At 49.8% G+C, this 18631-nt stretch overlaps 8 protein-coding genes across 8 annotated transcripts; 5 read left to right on the top strand and 3 right to left on the bottom strand.

Moving 5' to 3' along the window:
* Positions 1 to 521: 521 nt before the first annotated feature.
* Positions 522 to 2300, top strand: ACHE_10396A (uncharacterized protein; the record flags this gene model as incomplete). Its single annotated transcript, XM_043278808.1, has 3 exons — positions 522 to 1007; positions 1057 to 1132; positions 1186 to 2300. 3 exons carry the CDS (start codon positions 522 to 524, stop codon positions 2298 to 2300), a joined length of 1677 nt encoding a protein of 558 aa, XP_043131516.1.
* Positions 2301 to 3044: 744 nt separating this feature from the next.
* RSM24 (mitochondrial 37S ribosomal protein mS35) lies at positions 3045 to 4244 on the bottom strand (the record flags this gene model as incomplete). Its single annotated transcript, XM_043278797.1, has 2 exons — positions 3045 to 3634; positions 3686 to 4244. 2 exons carry the CDS (start codon positions 4242 to 4244, stop codon positions 3045 to 3047), a joined length of 1149 nt encoding a protein of 382 aa, XP_043131515.1.
* A 347-nt stretch (positions 4245 to 4591) lies between these two features.
* On the top strand, positions 4592 to 5285 carry alg13 (N-acetylglucosaminyldiphosphodolichol N-acetylglucosaminyltransferase catalytic subunit ALG13; the record flags this gene model as incomplete). Its single annotated transcript, XM_043278786.1, has 3 exons — positions 4592 to 4901; positions 4958 to 5096; positions 5150 to 5285. 3 exons carry the CDS (start codon positions 4592 to 4594, stop codon positions 5283 to 5285), a joined length of 585 nt encoding a protein of 194 aa, XP_043131514.1.
* A 624-nt stretch (positions 5286 to 5909) lies between these two features.
* Positions 5910 to 7160, top strand: RO4 (actin-related protein ArpA; the record flags this gene model as incomplete). The annotated part of the gene is made up of 3 exons (XM_043278775.1): positions 5910 to 6677; positions 6733 to 7047; positions 7098 to 7160. The coding sequence occupies 3 exons, from the start codon at positions 5910 to 5912 to the stop codon at positions 7158 to 7160; spliced, it is 1146 nt and encodes a 381-aa protein (XP_043131513.1).
* A 1504-nt stretch (positions 7161 to 8664) lies between these two features.
* Positions 8665 to 9156, bottom strand: ACHE_10392S (DUF3602 domain-containing protein; the record flags this gene model as incomplete). The annotated part of the gene is made up of 1 exon (XM_043278764.1): positions 8665 to 9156. The coding sequence occupies one exon, from the start codon at positions 9154 to 9156 to the stop codon at positions 8665 to 8667; it is 492 nt and encodes a 163-aa protein (XP_043131512.1).
* A 2927-nt stretch (positions 9157 to 12083) lies between these two features.
* Positions 12084 to 13050, top strand: ACHE_10391A (putative U1 snRNP complex component Yhc1; the record flags this gene model as incomplete). The annotated part of the gene is made up of 6 exons (XM_043278753.1): positions 12084 to 12093; positions 12149 to 12154; positions 12216 to 12317; positions 12375 to 12503; positions 12565 to 12648; positions 12698 to 13050. 6 exons carry the CDS (start codon positions 12084 to 12086, stop codon positions 13048 to 13050), a joined length of 684 nt encoding a protein of 227 aa, XP_043131511.1.
* Positions 13051 to 13337: 287 nt separating this feature from the next.
* Positions 13338 to 14614, top strand: ACHE_10390A (zinc-binding alcohol dehydrogenase family protein; the record flags this gene model as incomplete). Its single annotated transcript, XM_043278742.1, has 5 exons — positions 13338 to 13457; positions 13510 to 13532; positions 13585 to 13707; positions 13767 to 14350; positions 14406 to 14614. The coding sequence occupies 5 exons, from the start codon at positions 13338 to 13340 to the stop codon at positions 14612 to 14614; spliced, it is 1059 nt and encodes a 352-aa protein (XP_043131510.1).
* A 140-nt stretch (positions 14615 to 14754) lies between these two features.
* has1 (ATP-dependent RNA helicase HAS1) lies at positions 14755 to 16796 on the bottom strand (the record flags this gene model as incomplete). Its single annotated transcript, XM_043278730.1, has 4 exons — positions 14755 to 15006; positions 15072 to 15332; positions 15388 to 16109; positions 16157 to 16796. The coding sequence occupies 4 exons, from the start codon at positions 16794 to 16796 to the stop codon at positions 14755 to 14757; spliced, it is 1875 nt and encodes a 624-aa protein (XP_043131509.1).
* Between the last annotated feature and the right edge of the window lie 1835 nt (positions 16797 to 18631).

Raw genomic sequence — 18631 nt, 5'->3', positions numbered from 1 at the left:
ACAAAAAAGAAATCAAAGCAAACAGCGCTACAGAAAACGCATGATTTGTTTTTTCTTTTTCTTTTGATAGTGGATTGGGGTTGGTTTGAGGAATATCTTTTATATTCACTGTGTTCTCTTCTGTCTTTGCTCTTTTCTTCAACTTTCCTACTACAAGTACATCTCTGTATTGTATATCAATATATCTGCATTTATTCCTTGATCTTATACTCTTTATCCTTCTCCTTTGCTAAGTGAATGTCGTACTTTTTTTACGTACTCTGACTCCCTGGGGGTGACATTCACCATTTTCCTCCCCCCTCCAGCCTCCTCTTCGCTACACATTTTCTTCTTTCTTTTTCTCTTCTTTATCCCCCTCTATAGTCTCTCGCTCTTCTTCGTATTTCTTGTCTTCCTGTCCTATTCGTATACTCTTTTCTTGACTTTGCACGAGGCGTTTTGCCATCTCTAAAAAAGCAAACCCCTCCGAGAGTAAAGAAAAAGCAACAAAAATCTCCCCTCATAAAAGAAAATCTAACAAAATGACATCTCCTCTCCGCCCTCAGTTTTTCTGTACGCGTCCTAACGGCACCGTGACCCCCCTGATCGCCGTGGATGAGCTACCCTCGCACATCTCCATCCGCGGCGTCTCACGAGCCCTGTCCCCCAATGACACACAGGGCATGACCAGTCTGGGAACCGTCAACGCACGAAACCAGACCTACGTTGTTGACGGTGTCCCGACTGCTCCCATGCGAGCTACGGCTGGAAATTCCGCTGCGGCTGTTGCTGGTGATGCTGGTGCTCGTTCTCGAGACTATGAGTTGCAGACTTCGCTTGTGCGGATTCTTTCCGATGAGAGTATTCCTGCAAACCAGCGCTTAGCGTTGCATGCTTCAATTCAGCAGGCTTTGGCTCCGCAGTGGCCGGTTGGGGCTGCAGGGAATTCGTCGACTCAGACTGCGGCTGCGGGTAATTGGTTGGTTCCTGCTGGTGGTAGTGGTGGGAGAGCGGGAGGCCCTAAGCAGGTTGGTCTATTCTAATCATCTTGAAAGGTCCAGCAGGCTGACTCTATAGGGTCCCAATTTTAATGCCAAAAAAGAATACTGCTCTTATTGGATCCGCCATGGAGAATGTGATTATCAGCAGCAGGGTAGGTACTAGCCACTTCCAAGTGGAAAGAGGTAAAACGCTAACAGAAGCTAGGCTGCCTCTACAAGCATGAAATGCCTACCGACCCTTTTATGCTGGAAAAACTCGGTCTTCGTGACATCCCCCGTTGGTACCGTGAGAAATACGGCGTTCCCAGTATACTTCCTGGGGGGGCCAACGCTCGTGCCAGTACCAATAACAGCCATAACTGGAGAGAGGATGCTGCAGACAGTAGCACGGTCAAGGCTATCCAGTATCCGGTTCGTCTGCGCTACAACGGAACCACTACTCCTTCTTCGTCAGATACAGAGAAAGCTTCAAAGCAGAAAGCGACCAGCTACGCTCCCACTGTTCAGAGCAATGGAAACGGGGCGGCCATGTTTCCTGGAAATCCCCGTGCCAGCTATCCTGCTATGAATCCGCCCAGGGCACCTAGCTCTCAGAGGCATGGATCAAGAAATGCAGCCAGTCAGAGCATTGGTGTGCCCGGTACCAGGAAGATTGATCTTCTGTCTTTCGATCCTCTTCCAGACTATCCGTCTCTTGATTCCTTACATGGAGGCGTGGCTGGAGTGACGTATCCTGCTTCGGGCCCTGGCAACAACGCCAACAATACCAATACCAAAACACCCGACGAGGCTCACCGCGAAGGAATGGTTCGCAATCTCCAATCCCTCATGCCAAACTCCCCGGACTATCTCCCCACCCCCCTCGGTCCGAACTCGACCCAGCAACGCTCCAAGAGAACGCAAAAGGGTCGTCGTCTGTATCAACCCCGTTCCCAGATCGTCGTCCCCGGTGACAGTCAGGAAATACGTGACCAAGCTTCCTTCAAAAACGCACAGCACGGTAACACTACATATTCCAGCGCCGCTTCCGTGGCTTCTAAAGGAACGAACGGATCTCAGGTCACGAGCCCTATGGGCATCTTGGGCAGCTCTGACCCTCCCACTCGTGTGGCCTCCCCATCTACTCATTCGCCGACCTCGTTGTCTTCGCAGTCGAGTCCTCAAGCGTTCTATAACAAGAACAAGGACGGGGTCATGCCAGGCGCTATTGGGAGCAAGAGGGGCTACAACCGGAAGAAGTCTGCGAACACAAACTCTTCTGAAGAAGATTTGTTTGATTTCGGTGTTGAGTCTGGTAATGGGAAAGGTCATGGGAAATAGCCATGTCGGTTTGTTTAATCCATTTTCTTTACTCTTTCATCATTTCTTTTGTTTCTTGTTTTAATCGTGTCGGACGCGAGGACCACTTGGCTTTTGATACAACAAAATGGTGGAAATTACACGGTTAAATATACCTGACCTCTGAGAATGGTCACGCGCGGCTCGACGGCCAAGTGGTTTGTTTTTCTTAATTCTCTTGTTTGTCTTTACGTCTCTCGTTTTCACGTCTTCGTTGTGTGTTGTTGGATGACGGGTTGTTGAATATCTCCTCTTTTCTTCACATTCTACCCTTGGACATCGTTCGCCTACTTTATCTGGATTTTATCTGGGATGAATATACTGGATGCTGGTTTGATCGTTTAGGTTATGAGGATGGGTGACAAACACACGACTATGACAACAGCTGACTGGACTGGCTTTGGTGGTTGAATTTTGAAACATGGAACAGGGTGCGGTGGGGGATCTCGTGTTTTCTCTCCTGGTCGATCTGTGGATATCTTGCTTTGGGGTTACATGTGTGTGTACTATAACAGGAGGGGTATCTTATATCATTATAGGGCATGACGGTGGGAGAGCCGCAGATATGATGATCCATACGATACGCATAATGCCAAAGTAGGAAACAAGGTAACCTGGAAATATAATACATTGGAATAGAGTCTAAATACCGTTTTGAACATGCGCCCATTTCAAACACTTGCTTTTAACATAAAACATGCAGTACATCCATCATGTTTTCAACGTTCAGCGTAACTTCTTCGCCCTAGCACCGACCTTCACAGCCACCTTCTCCCGCTCATTCGACGCCTGCGCCCTCAACGCCGGGTTCAACTCAGGCAGTGTCCTTGCTGCTTCCGCAAAAACAGCACTCCCGTCCACAATCTGCCTCTTCTCTTCCGAGCGTTCCCGCTGCGCCCGTCTCGCCTCCAATTGCTTCTTCCTCTGTTCAGTCATGATCCATTCTTTGGGGAAGCGCAGCTGCCGCTTGGGCTTATGGTGCCGGAGATCAAGCGGGACATCCGCGAACGAATCGCCCTCCTTAGCTTCCTTGACGAGGTTGTTGATCACGTCACCTAGATACCGCTTGTTCTGGGCGCGGGTGTTGAAGCGTTCGCAGGACATGCGGACGATGTCAGTGTCGGGGTTGTAGCGCGGGCCAACGAGTTTGAGGAAGGTTTGGCGCTGGGCTTCGGTGAGGTATTTGGGGGTGAGGTCCTTTGTGGAGAGTTCGACGACGACCTTGGGCTCTGCGGGGTGTTGTTCGCCCATATAGGTTGTGTAGCGGAAGCGGAGGATGTGAGTTTCAGGAGGGAGGGTGAAGGGCTTTGCGAGGTCTGTAGCAGTTTAGCAATTGTACGCAATTGGAAAATATCGGGAAGGCATACGGCTCAACAGAGGCATATCCCATGCTGCAATGCGTGCGTATTCTCTGATCTCGCGGTGCAATTCGACTTCCGCATGAGCCATGGAGGTGATTTCATCGTCGTTGAACGCCTCATCACCATCCTCGACGAGAGCAAATTCATCACCATCGTCCTCCGCCCAGAACCCCCGTCTCCTCTCAGGTTCATCATTAAACCGCATTGGCTCCTCCCGTTCCACCTGGTTCGCCAGATTCTCAATCTCAGCGAATGCGGCCGCGCGCTTCTGCGGATCATTGAACTCCTCCACAATTCGACGGTTCTCTGCATCAAATTGCTCTTTCTCCTCGGGGGCCATCATGTCGTACATCGACCGCTCCTCCTTACTCAGCAGGTCTGGCGAGTATTCCGGCATGGCGGCATAGTCTTCGGGTTTCCGTGCCTTTGGGGGAGGAGGGACCGGGGGATCCTCGGGCATGTATCTGAAGGGCGTGAGGAAGAATGAACGCGAGGACGTGGCAAGGGGGCCTCTCCGGGCCAGGAGGAAGGCTGGACGGCCTAGAGACCTTGCGACGGAGGCCATTGTGGGTGTTGCTGTGAGTGTGGGATTTCCCGTGCTTGCGCCGGACGGTTTTCGATGGACTTTCGGAGGATGTTTTTTGGGGCTTGGCGGCGGAGGGGCGCTAAACCGGATTGGGACGAGTTCCAACATCGTCTAGTACTACGGACGACTGCTAGCTTACTTTCCGGCAACATTACCAGTGATTTATTCCTCCTGCTGCATTTTTTCGATTTGCCCATATATGAGGTGTAATATACTCCGTGAACGAGGTCGTGGTTAACTTCCTCGCTAATCAAAGGGTTCCCGATCCCCGCGGTCATTCGTCTAGTCCTCAAAGATTCACAAGGTTCCAAGTGCAGAACCCAGTCATGAAGCTGTGTTTTGTAACGGTGGGAGCCACGGCTTCCTTCGAGTCACTCCTCCAATCTGTTTTCAACGAGACATTCCTGAGCGCATTGAAGCAACACGGGTACACACATTTACTCGTTCAGTACGGCAAAGATGGCCAAGCCATCTGCGAGAATTTCACCAAGAAAAACCCGGAAGGAAGTGTGGCTCGTCATGGGATTGATATTACCGGATTAGACTTTAACCAGGCGGGACTTGGTGCAGAGATGCGTCTGGCTCAGGCGAATGCTGAACTCGATCAGGAGGGCGGGATGATCATCAGTCATGCAGGTACGATGATTCCCTTAATGCGGGGATACATTAGGAGGGTGCTAATTGAATGCTAGGGTCAGGAACTATCCTCGAAGCAATGCGCCTGGGTATTCCACTCGTGGTCGTCCCAAATCCTTCGCTCAAGGATAACCATCAGAAAGAACTGGCGAATGAGCTACAAAAGCAAGGCTATGTGATAGCCAGCAATGTCAAGTATGTCTTTTTCCAACAAATTCAAGTGAGATAAATGACTGATAATTTGCCAGTGAGGTATCCGAAGCTGTGAGCGAAGCAGAAGCCCTGCGTTCTCACATGTTGAGATGGCCGCCGGTTCGCGGACGAAACCAACGACAACCGACGCTAGAACAGGTTATGTCTGATGAGCTTGGGTTTGTGGATTGATTCCTACGGTTTGGGGTTATATTGGTTTGGGTTGGAAGTATAGGCCTTGAGCCACGCCGGACTGGGTATATTTATGACGAATGACACAATACAGTGTGCGCTGGGCGCTACTACAGCTAAGATATGACAGGACTATTGTCATCTATCTTATTCTTTTGATGGTTTTGGAGCACGGAATCAGTCATGGTTACTCGTCCCGCGCCAAGAGGCCCATTATTGCGACCAAAGGCATTGTATATATAAAGAATTGAGCAACTAAAGAATTGAGAATCAATTGGATTTCCGTTACCATCAATTGTTTCCATGTACCATCCTCTTAGTGGTGGCATAATCCATACGGAGGATGTATACAAGTGGCCCAAGCTCCGCTGTTTGGCCGGAGACGCGAAGTTGCGGACTGGAGACCCCCTCCATAAAGCCACCACTTAGCATCCCCATTGCACACGCTTTCTGTCAACGGCGACAGATTTCAGTTTAAATCTCAATTGTCGTCACTATCGCCCTTTGTCGGTTCTACACGTTCAGTAACCCCGGCCGTGAGGCCTTTTCACAACTAAACAACTCCGTCGGTCACCAAACTTCACATCCGCCCTCCCTCCTCAACCCTCCCTCCATCCCCACACAATGGCCGAAGCAACACTTCACAACGCCCCCATAGTCATCGACAATGGCAGTGGCACCATCCGCGCCGGCTTCGCAGGCGAAGAAGTTCCCTCCTGCTACTTCCCATCCTTCGTCGGTCGCCCAAAGCACCCCCGGGTCATGGCCGGCGGTCTGGAGGGGGACGTGTTTATCGGAGACCGCGCGCAAGAACTGCGCGGCCTGCTGAAGATCAGGTATCCCCTCGAGCACGGCATTGTCACGGACTGGGATGACATGGAGAAAATCTGGCACTACGTCTACGAGAATGAACTCAAAACCCTCCCCGAAGAACACCCCGTGCTGCTCACGGAGCCGCCGCTGAACCCGCGCAAGAACCGTGACGCTGCAGCACAGATCATGTTCGAGACGTTTAATGTGCCCGCGCTGTATACTTCTATCCAGGCAGTGTTGTCGCTGTACGCGTCTGGACGGACGACAGGTGTGGTGCTGGATTCGGGGGATGGTGTGTCTCATGCGGTGCCGGTGTTCGAGGGATTCGCAATACCGAATAGTATACGGCGGATTGATGTCGCTGGGCGGGATGTTACGGAGCAGTTGCAGTTGCTGCTGAGGAAAAATGGACACGTTCTTCATACCAGTGCCGAGAAGGAGGTGGTGCGGATGATCAAGGAGAAGGTGTGCTATGTTTCGTTGGATCCGAAGCGGGAGGAGAAGGACTGGATGAATAGTTATCACAAGTCGGAGGCGAAGTCGGTGGATTATGCATTGCCTGATGGATACAAGATTAAGGTACGTTTCACCTTTTCCGCCTCCATTGCCAACACTTTCTAAAGCATGTCAACAGGTCGGACAAGAACGTTACCGTGCCCCCGAAATCCTCTTCGATCCCGAACTCATCGGTCTCGAATATCCCGGTGTCCACCAGATCGTTCAAGACGCCATTATCCGGACAGACCTCGACCTGCGGAAATCGCTATACCTCAACATCGTTCTCTCCGGCGGTTCAACCCTCTGCAAGAACTTCCCTGACCGGTTGATGCGCGAGATCAAGAGATTGGCCGTGGAGGACATGAAGATTCGGATTTCTGCGCCTGCAGAACGGAAATATACTACATGGATTGGTGGTGGTATTCTTGCCGGGTTGAGCACTTTCAGAAAGGTGAGTCGAGACGCTCTATGGTTCTGTATGTCCCTGCTAATAAGAAACAGATGTGGGTTAGCGCAGACGAATGGCACGAAGACCCAGAAATCATCCACCGGAAATTCGTCTAAGAACGCTTTACGTCCTGGTGTCAGAAGAAGGAAAAACCACGAAAAAAGGTGAAAAGACACGAATGATGGTCTAACGTCTCCCAAATTCCTCTCTTCTCCTTCCGTCTACATTACCATTTACAACACTGGCGCTGAACTCTGACCAGCGAGATGTCGAGCAATCCATGACACCGCTATCTGGGTCTTTTTTCTGGAATATGAGCAGCGGCTTTTGATACCCATGAGAGTTAATTTCTTCAGTCTATGCGAGTTGAGTTTCTTGAATCGATGTATTATCGCGAGCTTTCTTTTTGTTTCATGTTTTATGTCAAACGTGTTGCCAACGCGGATATGTATAGCAATGGCGTAGGTTCAACATATGCAGTTTCCTACATATAAACTGTACTTATTTGGCAGTATTTGGTTAGTTTGACACGAGTGTACATACGAACAAACAATTAGAATGGGATTTCTAGCTTGCAATCCAATGCCTCGTAGCCAATACGTAGACGTTGGCCCTGATTGACCTGCACGCCACTAGAGCAACCGACATGACTCGAAGTTTTGCAATGTTGGGTTAGGTTCTGAATCACCTCCATTCATCTACAGCACATCAGCCGTGGGGTCACGATGATGGATGCTTATTCGAGGCTGAAAAAGTGGGATAAGTCCTTGCTCTACGAACACACGCACAACACGTGTGTTTACTCGGGGATTAACTACCTGGATGGGAGTAGGTAATATCTACGCCAAGAGAAAACGGGATAATAAGCTTCACATGAAGGCTAAGCAAATGCAACGATTCACGGAAAAGGAGCACAGAGTATGATTCATGTGCCATTGCTTAGCACCTCATGGTTTTGGTTACACTGTTCAACACCACGAGAGCTTAGGCTTATGTGGTAGTACGGAGAATAGAATAGCGTGGAAGAGACGGCAAGTACAATGCGCATTTGCTTACTAGCTAGATAGTAGTAGCTAGTAGTGATATTGTGACGGTAGAATGGTAACTAAGCTAAAGCCAAAACCAAAGATAGCACCCGACCCATAAAAGGGATGGGTGGGATATGATGCAACAAAATAAACATGCAAAATTGCCAATGCAAGTTTCAAAAACCTCCTGAACCAAGCCTAGAAGGATAGACAAAAGGGGTAGTCGAGAAGAAAGAAATAGAACAAAGGGAATGAGAAGAGAAGGAAATGAAGTAATCAATGCGAGGTGCGCACTGATCAACCAAAGGGGTATCAATCAAATCGACACGCTGGTAAACAGACGGGTTGCGAGGAGCAAAGTATCCCCTGCGTGGGGTGTTCAAAAGAGTAGTGATTTCGAGTGGTGATCGTGCCCGTTGCTGTTTGTAGGAGTGGTATCGAAGAAGGAATGGAGATTAAAGGGCCTGTAGGCTATTCGAAGGGAAGGTTGAAAGAAGAGAAATCGAAGAACTTTTTTGGTCGTAAACTCGTAACAGTTGAAGGTCGAGTTGGGCACCCGTCGAAAGACACAATGGCGCAAAGATGGAAGGCCTTAAGCCACACCTCTCAACTTGCCCCAGCCCTTTTGCAGACCATGGATGGCCTTGTCGCGAACTTGATCACCCATCGAGAGGGAGCTGCTGCTGGTGCCCGAGCTGCTGCCGGAGAACATGCGACTGAGGGACGACGAGCCGGAAGTATCATTGTGGATCATGTTACCGGCGCCGCCACGACCAACATGGTAGACAGGAGCCACACGACGCAATTCGCGTTCCAATTCCTCGTCGAAGCTGAACATAGCACGCTCACTACTGCTGTGGACGTTTCCAGCACCGCCACGACCGGACTTGAAGGTGCGAGGGACACGAGAGTCCAGGCGAGTCAGAGAAGGCGGACCGGAGGCATTACGGGAATCGGTGGTCTTTGTGTTCTTCAGGCTGATGACATTGCCAGCACCGCCGCGAGCTGTATGGATGGCCGGCCGGGAGGTATGAGGGACGGAGGGATGAGGTTCAATGACGTGGTAATTCGTGGAGGCAGGCATTATGAACGATGTCTATGATGACTATTATTATTGAACTGAAAGCTCTGTTCTATTTGCTGTATGCAGTTCCAAGCCATCCGAATGTTGTGGTGGTGTATAGGTGGGAGGTATTGAAGAAGGTCAGGTATGGTGTCCCGTTGGTAGCGTGGGAGTAGTAGTGATAACGAAGGTGGTCAACAGGGACACGATAGAGAAATCTGATAGATTTGAAGATGTTTGCACTGTGAATCAGACCCAGACAACAGGCGGGCCCCCTCAGGGTTTTATACAAACCAAAGATTCATTGCCAGGTACCGTCCTGTGACGCATGATTGGTCGCTACCATATGGGGTACTAGGTGGGCCCCTGTGGGACTGCGCTTTTTTTTTTCTTTTTTATTTTCATAATTTTGCCTTGCCAAGAACCCACTTGGCGCGCGTTACTGAATACGGCGTGATCACTGACCGTTGTAATTGGTTACCGCAGACAGCCGCCCCCGGATCATCTGACAAACAAGCGCCAATGGGCGTGGTGGCGCTACGTAACAGAAACCCCGTGAGGGCCAATCAGGGGGCGTTAGGGGGCCATGAGTCCCAGAATGGGTAAGACCAGCAATTTCCTGGGGGTAATGGAAACCACGCTTCACTGGTCACGCGTTGAGTTCATAATTACCTGTAATTCAGCCATGCTACTGTGTACTATCCCTGAATGGGATGATGAGAGAATAATGAACATGTGTTGCGAGCCAAGTCCCTTGGCAGGGATAATGCAAATAGTACAAAGTGATGCCATGGAACTTTTATGGAATACAGGGGAAGATTGCTGTACCATTGCATCATCGCCCGTCGGCAGCACGTTGACCACGCTGCTTTGGGTTACTATGTGTCAGGGCTGGCGACGTGTTCGGTAGGCTCCATCCGCTGCCTCACTAGTCCTTACCGAGGACTTTTTATTTTGTCACGGTACTCATTCTCGGTCCTGGGCTGTTCCTTTTGCCCAGCATGTTTGTCTTCTTGGGCATCTCATAATGCCAACTGTCTGTTATTTTACAAGTAATTATTGAAAATGCCTCCTGACTACAGCCGCTCTTGGCTGGTAGATCTGGCCTCTCGGCAGGGTGCTCATAGCCCTGGCAGATCATCATTGCATACTTTTAGTAACAACCCCGGTCACGAAAGAAATCACTCATTCATCGTCAGGCCACACGGGGTACTCTTCAGTCAGTGCATTAAGCCTCGAATATTCTACATGAAAAGCCCTGACCGACATTTTCAATGCAGTTGCCATGGTACGAGTACGTTTGGAACGTTTCAAAACAAACCAAATCAGGGCTCCTGACTCAGCAGTCAGCCGATGAGAAAAAAATTCCTCAGCTAGACCCCACCCAGATTCTGACTTCTTATTGGACCACATCACCGAGCCGGCCATCCGGGCAAATGACCGGCTGTATCCGAAAATGGCAACCGATGACAGCCGAATCGAACCTGTTTCCCCGGATTTTCCTGCTTCCCGCAGAATATGTAGTACCCTCTGCCACCCCGACGTTAATGAGGGATATTTTGAAATGCATCTTATAATAACTCTCTCCTCTTAGCTGCATGGAAACCTCCTTAATTTTCTACAGGGTTAGGGTTTGTCGGGGAGGAGACTATGATGACATTGTACACTTCCCCGCGCCACTTTCAAACGAATGACAAGGAAATCCGCCGTTCTGCACGACCGGTCTAGCGCGGATCGTGTCTACCACTGTTGCATCTGCAAGCCTCCAGGCTTTTGAGAACCATTTGCTAACGGTTACGTACTGTTTTCTGTTGCTTGAGTGATTTCTAGACTCTAGATGCGGTCTGCGACAGGGAGTGCTGTGATGAGGTGATGAATTGAATCTATTGCATATTCAAAGCTGGTATTTTTGAGAGACCAGGATGTCATTTCAACTCTTACTTGCACTATTTTGGTGGCTGGTGCCGTCAGGTGCTTTGTTTACTTCTGGGCATTTTTGCCATCGCCATATACTTGGTGCTAATTGTGTCATGCAGAGTACAGCTAATGCAGGCAGACATCAAAAGATCTTATTACTGTGTCCTCGCATTGATCATTTGCTTCGATTTTGCTCATCAGCTGGAATGAAGGGAGGCTGCGCATCTGATCTCGCCATTGCCATCAGGCTGCGCCCATGTCCATGTTAGAAATGCAGTTTCTGACTGCCTGCATCAACTGACTCAATCACGACTGTCTCATAAAGTTTGGCCCCTTCGCACATTGTCGGGCTGTTATGACGGTCTGCCATCGAGCTATTGTCGCTCGAGCTGCACTTCGGAGCAATTGCTTGTTGCAGTCGTCTCGTTGAGAGATGACACTGGCATGAACGCCTTTCTGCGCAGACACTCGAGTCCATTTGGCAGTATGCCCGATAAGTAGTAATCATAAACGCAAAGTAACTGTATTGATTTTGCTAAATATATATCCATATCCGTATGCTAAGCAAGATCTATATCGATCCGATACTACTAGCAACTTCAGATTCAAATTATGGACTAGTAGCTCACACTGCCATTATCTTCATACAGAGCAAATCAACAAACCATCCCGATGAGCACATATCCTACTCCGTAGTGTGCACATCTAAATTGGCAATCATGAAGCTTTCATCGTTGAACGATATGCTTTATTTTTGCCAACAGAAACCGCCTTCCATTTACGAACCTCCGCCATCGATATTCTCCAACGTCGACCACCAGCTTTCTCTCTTCTCAGACTAAGAAACATCACGAATCATCACGTCGTGTTAAATAGCAGTGAATTGGCGCATCCCGAGTTTATCTGAATATCTCTTTTCCCGCGACGCTGAGCTTCTTCCCGACCCTACGCAACGCGCTTCTGGAGCGCTACCCGTCAAAGCTTGGTCTAGGACATCAGGAACAGTTGAATCGCCAGCAATAGAATTCAAGATGCCGAAATATAAGTATTCCCCGGTTCCCCGATGATATATGTTCTCATACTAACTTCCATCCACTCTTCTGTAGGTTTTGCCGTGGCCCGACAACCTTATCGACTTCCGCTAACCGTTGCGACCCGTATAGGTGATTACTGCGATGTCTACCTCACGCACGACTCGATGAGTGTGCGCAAGGCGCATAATGCGGGACGGAACCATTTGAGGAACGTGTTGGAGTACTATCAACGTATGTGAGATGTCCCTGAGGGTTCATTAAGAATATTGGCTTACAGGATGAGGATAGAGATTGGACAGGAACAAGCTCAATCGGTCATCGATTCGATCACGTCGTCGTACGCCGCTGAAGGGCAGGCCGTTCCTAATCCTGTCATGGTCCCCCCGGGTGCCTACCCTCCGCCATTTGGATTCCCAGGTTAGTGATGACGAAAGGTGGTGTGGGAAAGAATCGCAAGCTGATACAGGGTTCTTGATAGGTCGACCGGGTCAAATGCCGCCACCCCCGTTTGGAATTCCTCCTCCAGGAGCACCTGGAGCTGTTGCACCAGGGATGCCACCTCGTACGTTCTCTTGTTCCCGTGCTCCGGAATCAAACTAATGATCATACAGCTCCCGGTGGCCGTGGCCTTCCCTTCCCTCCCCCGTTCCCTGCCGGTTCTGGAAACCTTCCTCCACCTCCTATGCCTGGCATGTCACTACCGCCTGGTGGGCAGGGTCTCCCTCCGCCGCCCCCTGGTGGCTTCCCGAACTTCCCTATTCCCCCTCCAGGTGCACAGGGATTCCCAGCCATTCCGCCTCCCGGTGCCGGGTTCACCCCGAGTCCTAGTCCTGGCACCCCAGTGGCTCCGGGGCAAGAGGGCTTTGGTGGCCCACCACCGATGCCAGCGTTTGCGGGTGCACCTCCGGGTGCTTCTTTGCCGGGTCCTCCGGGGCCGCCTCCGGGTCTTGGTGATGGTCGGTAGTAGGAAAGTGGTCTTTACGGTTTTTTACAATGTTTCCATATCATATACCTAGTCTTGTTTGTCTAGCTTTCGGCAAAACGTCTGCATTCCGGAAAACGTGCATAAATAGTAATAAATCTATGGGATTCGCCTTTGCCAATTCACGTGAAGCACCTTAAATTTTTTTGCCCAAAAGCTGATTAATATGTTGAACCGGAGCCGGAGTTTGACAACATGATCTATTCCGGAATACACCCTTCATATCGATTTCCGCCCCTCTACCTCCATCCATTGTATATACCAACAAAATGACCAACCGCGCAGCATGGATCGTATCTGAAAAGGCAAAGCCCTTGAAAGTCGACGATGCGCCTTTGCCAAAGCCCGAACCAGGAACGCTCGTTATCAAAAACCATGCAGCGGCGGTGGTGAGTACCCTAACCACAGTCCATGAAAGAAGCCTTGACTAACATGCATTAGAATCCAATTGACTGGAAGATCCAGTGAGCTTATGTTTCTGAGCCATCCGAATGGAATTGAAGTTGACTTCCGCAGAAACTACGAATACAGCGCCTATGTCAAGAACTACCCCTTCATCCTGGGAACAGACGTAGCAGGAACAGTCGACGAAGTAGGCGAGGGAGTTACCCGTTTCCAGAAGGGTGATCGTGTTATTTCGTGTGTTCCCCTCACACCCCCTCTATCAAGTGCATAGAACTAACAACATGTGTAAACAGACACGTTCCCAGCCTCCTAACAGCAAATCCCATCCACTCAGGCTACCAGCTCTATCCGCACGCTTATTCGAGCCTTACGTCGAAGATTCCGGATTCCTTGTCTTTCGGACAATCTGTCGTTCTACCGTTGGCCATCTCAACGGCTGCAGCTGGGCTCTATTTACCTGGTTACCTGTCTCTCCCCTTACCCACCATCAACGACAATCCCAAGTCCAGACCAACATTCGGTGCTAAAAAATCGGTACTAATCTGGGGCGGGTCGTCCTCCGTCGGCGCAACGGCGATCCAACTCGCCGCCGCATCGGGATTGAGGGTTGTGACCACGGCCTCAGGATCGAACTTTGACTTCGTGAAGTCGCTGGGTGCGTCGTTGGTGTTTAATTATCAGGCCAAAAGTTTAGTGGAGGATGTCGTGAAAAAGTTAAGCCAGGCGGAGAGTGAACTGGTTGGTGTTTATGATGCCATTAGCGAGGAGAAGAGCATCGCACCTATTGCGGAGATCCTGGAGAGACTTGGGAAGAAGGGCTTGAGGATTGCGAGTGTGTTGCCGTATAAAGAGGCGAGGGGGTTGAATGCTAGATTTGGTATGTTCCGTTTCCTTTGTCCATTATTCCGAGGATGGTGAGGCTAACAGTACAGTCTTCGCGCTACACCTGGCCATGTCTGAACACGAACAGATTGGAAAGGCTATATGGGAGGACTTTGTCCCTGCTGCCCTTGATAACGGCCAGTTGCAGACGAAGCCTGATCCGATTGTTGTTGGGAAGGGATTGGAGAGTGTGCAGCATGCGCTGGATGTACAGATGAAGGGTGTTTCTGCGAGGAAGGTTATCATTGACTTTCAATAGCTTGTACATAACATGATTACTGAACCTGAATAAGAGAACTCTGTAGAACAGCATATGCAATTAATGTATCCACAGGCTAAAACGCCATACCCAAACAACTATCGACAATAAATCAAACTTTTCTCTCTATACAAATAAACCTAATCATCCCTCCTCTGTCTCTTAAACTTCAGTCCCTTCCCATTAGGCTGAGACCCGTAATTCCTCCGTCCCTGCTGCTGCTTCTTATCACGGCCCAGACTCGAGCCAAGTTGGATGTCGATACGCGGGGGCGTGGAGAAACCAAAGCCCTTGGCCACCTTGACAAGATCGAGTTTGTGGACGTCGAAGACGGAACGGAGGGAGTGCGAAGCGTAGGCTTGGAGGTAGGCGCGGTAGCCATCTTTTGCGGACTGTAGTTTACCAAATTAGCATGTGGTTTGCGTGCAAGTCTGGGGAGAGAGGGGAAAAAAATTACCTTGTTAAGATAGTAGTTTTGTCCAATAAGTTTTTCAAGCTGCGACTGGACATTCACGATCTTCGACGCGGGGAAGTCAAACTCGACGACGGGAACGCGAGCTTCCTTGAGGTGCTTGAGGAAGCCCACTTCGGAGGGCTGCAGGAACATCAGACTGCGACCCTTGCCTTCCTTGCCACGTGCGGTACGACCGACACGGTGAATGTAGTCACGGGTGTCATCTGGGGGGTCGAATTGGATGATCCAGTCGACGGCCGGGATCTGCGGTTCTCAGTATTGGGATTATAGAATTATGGGGTAGATGGGGGGAACATACGTCGAGTCCTCTGGCAGCAACGTCGGTACAGATGAGGGTACCCTGCTTGGCGTTGCAGAATTCGAAGAAAGTATTGGTGCGCTTCTGCTGCTTCTGCTGGCCATGAAGTTCCAACACAGGCAGGTCGATGTAGTTGAGGAGTTCGGCGTGATATTTGACGCAGTTGCAGCTGGAGAAGAAAACAATGATCTTTTTCTTCAGGTTCCGCTTGAGGAATGAGAACAGCAGCAAGAACCGCTTATCTGCCTCACAAATCACATATCCCTGCTCCAATCCCTCGACCGTACTGTGTTCCTTGCGGTGGTCAACGTTGATGTACAACGGACCCGGACGCAGCGATATCCGTGCCAAATCCTCGACCTTGGTCGTCTGGGTAGCGGAGAAGAGCATGGTTTGGCGGTCCTCGGCGGGCAGGATCTTGACGATCTGGCGCATTTCGTCTTCGAAACCGACTTCGAGGATGCGGTCTGCTTCGTCGATGACGAGGGTCTTGAGGTTCTTGAAAACGAAGCCTTGGGTGTTTTGGAGGTGATCGAGGAGACGGCCGGGGGTTGCGATGAGGAGATTGACACCCTTGGTGAGCTTTTCGGCTTCAGCGCGGCGGTTGGCGCCTCCGATGACGATACCGTACGTTTGGGAGTGGTGGGCCATGAGTTCTCTGGCGACACCAAAGATCTGCAGGGCCAGTTCACGGGTGGGAGAGACGACGATAACACCGGTACCTAGTAACATTAGTACTGAATCATAGTATGATAATAAGAATGCTTACCATTCCGAGGCTTGAACCGCAAGGCACTCAGCATCTCAACAGCAGGAGTCAAGAAAGCCAGAGTCTTTCCGGAACCGGTCTTTGCAGCACCCAGTACATCCCGTCCAGCGAGCAATGGAGCAATAGTCCGTTGTTGGATCTCCGTCATGGTGTGGAAACCCATATCCCCGATAGCCTTCATTGTCTTGTCCGAGAGGTTCAAGTCCGAGAACTTTTGCGGTGCGCCCTCTGTCTGTGGCAGACGGACAGCATCCACGGAGGGCAGGTCTGCACCGGCCTTGTCATCGGCAGCTTCCTCATCCCCTTTATCTTCCTCCTCATCACTATCGTCATCGTCGTTTTCACTTTGCGATTTTTCTTCGTCGTCTTCTTCCTCACTGGGCGAGTCGCTTACTTTCCGCTTTCTCGACAATTCCTTCTCCTTGGTCGCGTTCATCTTCGAGAAAGTCTTCTTTTGCTCGTTCTCGTTCTCGTTGTCACTGTCGCTCACTTCTCTATTTCCATTGGCGATAGCTGCTTGTTGCTTGGGAGTCTCTTCCTCAGCACCTGCGCCGGCGCGCGCATGCTTTCTCTTTCTCTTCTTGGCAATAGATTTTGCCGAGTCAACGGGCTCTGCCTTCTTCTCGATCTCCTTTGCCATAATTGATTATTATAATGTTTTGTTCTCTTGTACCTGGTTGTCCTCGTAGGAGACTTTTTTTTTTCGGCGGTCGGAGATATTAGATTTTGCGGGCGAGAATCTTATTGCCAGGCGGTGAGAATTCTAGCATCTAGTCACGTGGAGATAACGATAGCAGATAGCATTGAGGCATAAAGGCATATAAGGCATAACTAAATGAACACCTCAGACAGTTAGGCCGAACCAAAGCCGACTCGTACTCGTACAGTGAACTTGTCCTGATAGAGAAAGTGGTCTCATACGGTTCGGAATATCGACTCATGCAGAGAGAGTACAGACTAGGGAGTTTAAGTAACCGCTGAGCAATTGCTTCTACTTGTACTACATCGTATATTCTCAATTAATAGTGATGAGGAAGATGGGCAAAAGATGAGAAAACACAAGGGGGATTCGAGCAGAATGAAAAAGGTAGCTTCTCTACGCTGACCGTTCAGTCATAGAGAGACTAAGGAATACCGCACAAGCCAGTCAAAGCAGCAATTGTTTACTTCAGATAAGTTATTCTGACGCTACTCACATGGAATGTTTATCTTTGAGATTAATCTCAGGTTGAAACCGTCGAGGGAAGAGTACATAAGTTGTCTGAACCATACTTTGTAGAGCAATCGGTCATATGGTTCGGCGTTAAAAATAGAACCGCCCAATTTCTATTTGCCATTTACCACGGCCTCCTGGAGAGCCAAGGTGCCATATTCTCCGAACCTGAGCACACATACGAAAGATACATCGGCCGTCAGGAATCAAAAAATCCTTCCAGATCTTGGTTTTGGTGACCGCTGGGCTGATTCCACCAAGACGCGCATTCCAGCGAAGATCAATCGAGGCCGATCCGAGGCTCAGCGTCATTGGACCCTGACTTTCCTACAGAGTAACACTGCAATGCACACAGTGCTCCCAAACGATCCAATGTGAAACACACCAACAGTCGTTCAAAGACATCTTAACCCGTTTAATACTAACATTGCCCGGGACTAATTAAGAGGGTTACTACAAGTAACTATTGGTAAGCTCATCCATTATCCGCCAAGGGGGCTGGGGCAGTGCACATCCTGGGCATTTCCTTTTCTGTGGAGTTGTATGGAGTCGCATGCGGTCAACGAACAGACTTGGAATAAGTTCTTGGATAAGAATCATAATGCGAATAAGGGACAGAATGCAGTGTCCCTGCATAGTGTCAGATCTAAATGTCGTCTGCACGTACAGAGTACTCCGTGCATTCTGGAGTACTCAGTTGTAGATGTTGCACTCTTTGCACTCTTTAATAGTGGAATGCGAATATTTATAGCAAACAAGGCAGAAAGAAAGAACAAACACAAAGGATATCGTCATTCATCGACACGGAACGGCAAGTGAGCGCTTCCCCAGAGCGAGTAACGATGGACGGACAGGCTCACTTCGATCCACAGCATCCGCCGGGCGGCACAAGTGCTGGACCATCTGTCACTGGCTGAGCTCCTGAGGACGCGCGTGCACTTCTGTACCATGTAGGTTGTACATACTCCGGTGTACAGTCTGGAGGAGGAGAGTATAGAGCATGGGATGGGATATGACAATAGATACTCTGGAGTAGTAAGAGAAGCACTGCTATAAACGATCAACTTCATTTAATACGGCAGCACTTGACATCCAACTACAGAGCACTATTAAAGGCATCCCTGAATTCCATCCCCTGCCGGCTGAGTCAGCAGTCATACCTCCAGCATTCTCCATTCCGTTGCACTTCCATACTTGACTTAACACTCTCTTTTCGCCTCCCAGTTCCGTCTGTCGGTTCTTTTTTTGACTTTTTTTTCTCA

The sequence above is a fragment of the Aspergillus chevalieri genome, chromosome 1 (genome assembly GCF_016861735.1).
Source record: "Aspergillus chevalieri M1 DNA, chromosome 1, nearly complete sequence".
Classification (NCBI taxonomy): Eukaryota; Fungi; Ascomycota; class Eurotiomycetes; order Eurotiales; family Aspergillaceae; genus Aspergillus; species Aspergillus chevalieri.
This window is presented reverse-complemented; position numbering and strand designations above follow the sequence as displayed.